Consider the following 3229-nt stretch of genomic DNA (forward strand, 5'->3'; position numbering starts at 1 on the left):
GGGGGGGGGGGGGGGCGGAGCCGGGCAAGCAAGCGCTTTGAGCGGCAGAAAGGAAGGAGTGTAAGGATGGGCAGCGCGCCGGCGGCGCTCTCGCATTGCTCAGGCGCACAGAGCGGGGCGCGGGGGTGAAGCTGTCCACACGGCCATCTGGCACGCCTTGCAATCTACACTATGCAGCCGCGGCCCCACCCCAGCACCCGTTTGTCACGAGACCCCCCCCCCCCCCGTCCTCTTGACCCTGCCAGGGCCGCGTGACAGAAGGCAGGTGGGTGGCGTACGACAACCACGGGCGGTCCTACCCCTACGCGGACGACCTCGTCATCCCGGCATCAGACCCGCGCGACAGCCAGCGCGGCCGCGTGGCCATGGCGGCGGTGCAGCGGGAGATTCGGCTGGGGGGGATCAACTGGGGCGGCCGCGGGGGGCACAGCGCGCCGGGGAAGCTGCCGCCACCGCCCCCGCCCGCGGCGAAGGGGCCCGCGGCGCCGCCAGCGGGGGCGGCGCCGCGGCCGGCAGCTGGGAGCCGGCCGCTCGCAGCCTCGGCGGCGCCGTGGCAGCCGGCACAGCAGAAGCAGCAGCAGCAGCAGCAGCAGCCGGCACCAACAACGGGGCCAAGTGCCGCGGCAACGGCGGCTGCGCCACTGGCATGGGGCACGTTCCCGCCTGAAGCAGCAGCACGGCCTGCCTCTAGCCGACCGCCGCCGCCAGGATTCGGTCCCCGGGCCCCTGCGGCCCCTGCAGCCCCCGCGGCCCCTGCGGCCCCCGCGGTTCCCACCCATGCACCTGAGCCCGCCGCGCCTGCGCCCGCACGTGGCGTGTGGGGCGCGGGCATGTCTGCCGCCCAGCGGCTGAAGCACGCAGCGGCGGCCCAGCAGCAGAGCGCGGCGCTCGCGCAGCAGCGGCAGCATCAGGCAGCGGCGGCGGCGGCGGCGGGCGGTGGGGAGCGCAAGTCTGTCCACGAGCAGCTGGCGGAGGCGGCGGCGGCGCTGGACCTGGCGGGAGGGGGGCAGGCGGAGCACATAGACGAGGAGCACCTGTGAGCAGCCCGGGGGGGACAGCAGGGCAGCAGGGGGTCATAAGAAGGGTGTTGGCGGGTGTTGGTGCGGTGGAGGGGGGTGGGGGAATGAGCGTATCGCATGGCTGGTGCTGTCAGTCCTGCGGCGCCTGAGCCATGCTGCAATTGTAGACACCCGCCGCTCTCGTCGTCTGGGGCCCTACCCAATGGCATCTGTGACCGCGCCAGGTGTGTCATCTGCTTCGAGGCGGCGCGAGACACGGTGCTCATCCCGTGCGGCCACATGGTACTATGCGGGGACTGCTGCAAGGACGTGCGGCAGGGCAATGGCGAGTGCCCAGGTGCGGCGGACGGGCGTGTCACACTCCCTTGGTGTGTGTGTGTGGGGGGGGGGATACACTGGAGGGGAGGCAGGCCACCACCCATTCGACCACCAGCCACCATTATGCCACCACCGCAGCTGGCCAGCGGCATACAGTATTATGATTTGCGGGCGTGCAGCATGGGAATTTTTGCAAGCCCTTGTGTGCTTTTCATTTCGTCACTCTTGTGCCTCACGGCGGCCGCCCCACCCTGCCCAATCCCACGTGCCACCCCCTCCAGTATGCCGCATCCAAATAGAGGTGAGCGGCGCGGCGCGCACCTGCCTTGACTAGCACTGCTTTCATCCGCACGGCGCCTGTCGCAACAGGCCAAGTCCCCTAAGTCGCTGGTTGTGTCAGCAGCCCTCCTGCCTGTTTTCAAGCCCCAGTGGCCTCGCTGCTCACGCCCCTCACACCACCCTCCCCCTCCCCGGCCCCGGCCCCGGCCCCTCCCAGGACGACTGCACCGTGGAGAAATGACGCGACACCACGCTGCTGACGACGCTCGCAGCTCTCAAAGGGAGGGGCCAGCGCCTGGCGGGAACCCTGCCGTCCCGTGATGCAGCGGGCTTCGTGGCCCCTGGAGCAGCGCACTGGCGGTTGCCTGGGGCTGGGCACACCCGTAGGAGCACAGTGCCGGCTTCAAGGCCCCTGCCCCTTCTTGCTTTGCAGCACGAGCGTTTTTGGTTGCGTGTGTGACAACAACAGCTGATTTAATGCAGCATTGCACAGCATACAATGCTTAATTTTGCATCCTGCAAAGGCATCAGAGTTTGCTGGGATGCCGTTTCAGTGCCTGCTTTTGTGTGCTCGTTAGTTGCTTTCTGTCCGCACATCCACGTCTTTCAATGGTGCATGTTGCCCTCACCTGCCTCGAGGCCACGGCAGCCAAGGTCGCCTCATTATTCCTGGGTTTTGGAAGGGAGGGGGGCAGGGTGCAGCAGCTGTTGGTCTCCTGGCAAGGGCAAAAGAGCTCATGTGCAGGGCAACTTCAGGGTTATCAACCTGAGATGCTTGCCTGTACCAATCCCTTCCACAAGGTTTCACATATCTTCAGGTCCCTAGAAATACAAACACAAATGCATGCTGTCAGCTGCTTACCCGCTTACAGAGACTGCACTGGACCACACAGTCCTGGCTCGCAGTGATGCCAAGCATGGGCCTGGAGGTCAGATAGAAAGAAGACGTGCAGGCACTATGTCGGAGATGGTCTGAGCAGTCCGGACCTGTACCAGTGCGTTCAGGCGGGCGAGATTCAGGGGCTTCAGAGCCCCTTGTACACGCCCTCCTTGACTCACTGAGCAGGATCAAACGCCGCCCGGCCCCGCCTCTCAAGTGTGGCTTACGAGCCAGTCGGGGCCAGGCCTCAGGCTTCGGTGGTTTTGGCAGAGCTGATCTACTGCGTTGCAACGAGGCAAAGGGGGTTGTTCAAGCCATCAAGCGGTGCGCAAGAGAGGGAGTAGCAAGTGAAACAAGCAAGCCATCACGATGGAGGGGGATCTGTGACGAGAGAAAGCGCGAGGCAGGGCTTCTTGTCCGCAATCGATTCACGCTCTGCTGGAGGGGGCCCTCCGACACCGCTTGGCCCCTTCCTGCGGGGCGCAATTGTCGTGACCCAGTCAAGGGGAAACTGCCGGCCGCCACAGCTGACTACAGTAGCTGCCATCGCTTTTAGTGGACAGGAGAGGAATGCGAAGAGAGCGACTTGGGTCTGGTGTAGGAACAAGTACAAGGAGATTGTTTTTGACTGCAGGACCCGAGGAGTCTAGTGGAAGGAATGAGGGCGACCTTTCGCTTGCAAGGGGCGGAAAGCTGTGATAGGGGCGGGCGTAACACGCAAAGAAAAGTCTTT

General features: G+C 65.3%; 1 protein-coding gene across 1 annotated transcript in view; it reads left to right on the plus strand.

The window, feature by feature from the left end:
- The window catches only part of MNEG_8243 (hypothetical protein), a gene marked incomplete at both ends in the record, with an annotated part of 2492 nt that extends 1452 nt beyond the window's left edge, over positions 1-1040 (plus strand). Inside the window, one exon of the mRNA XM_014043285.1 lies at positions 246-1040. Coding sequence (XP_013898739.1) covers positions 246-1040 — 795 coding nt within the window. The remainder of the gene's footprint in view (positions 1-245) is intronic.
- Positions 1041-3229: the final 2189 nt, after the last annotated feature.

The sequence above is a fragment of the Monoraphidium neglectum genome, assembly GCF_000611645.1.
Source record: "Monoraphidium neglectum strain SAG 48.87 unplaced genomic scaffold scaffold01544, whole genome shotgun sequence".
Taxonomy (NCBI): domain Eukaryota; kingdom Viridiplantae; phylum Chlorophyta; class Chlorophyceae; order Sphaeropleales; family Selenastraceae; genus Monoraphidium; species Monoraphidium neglectum.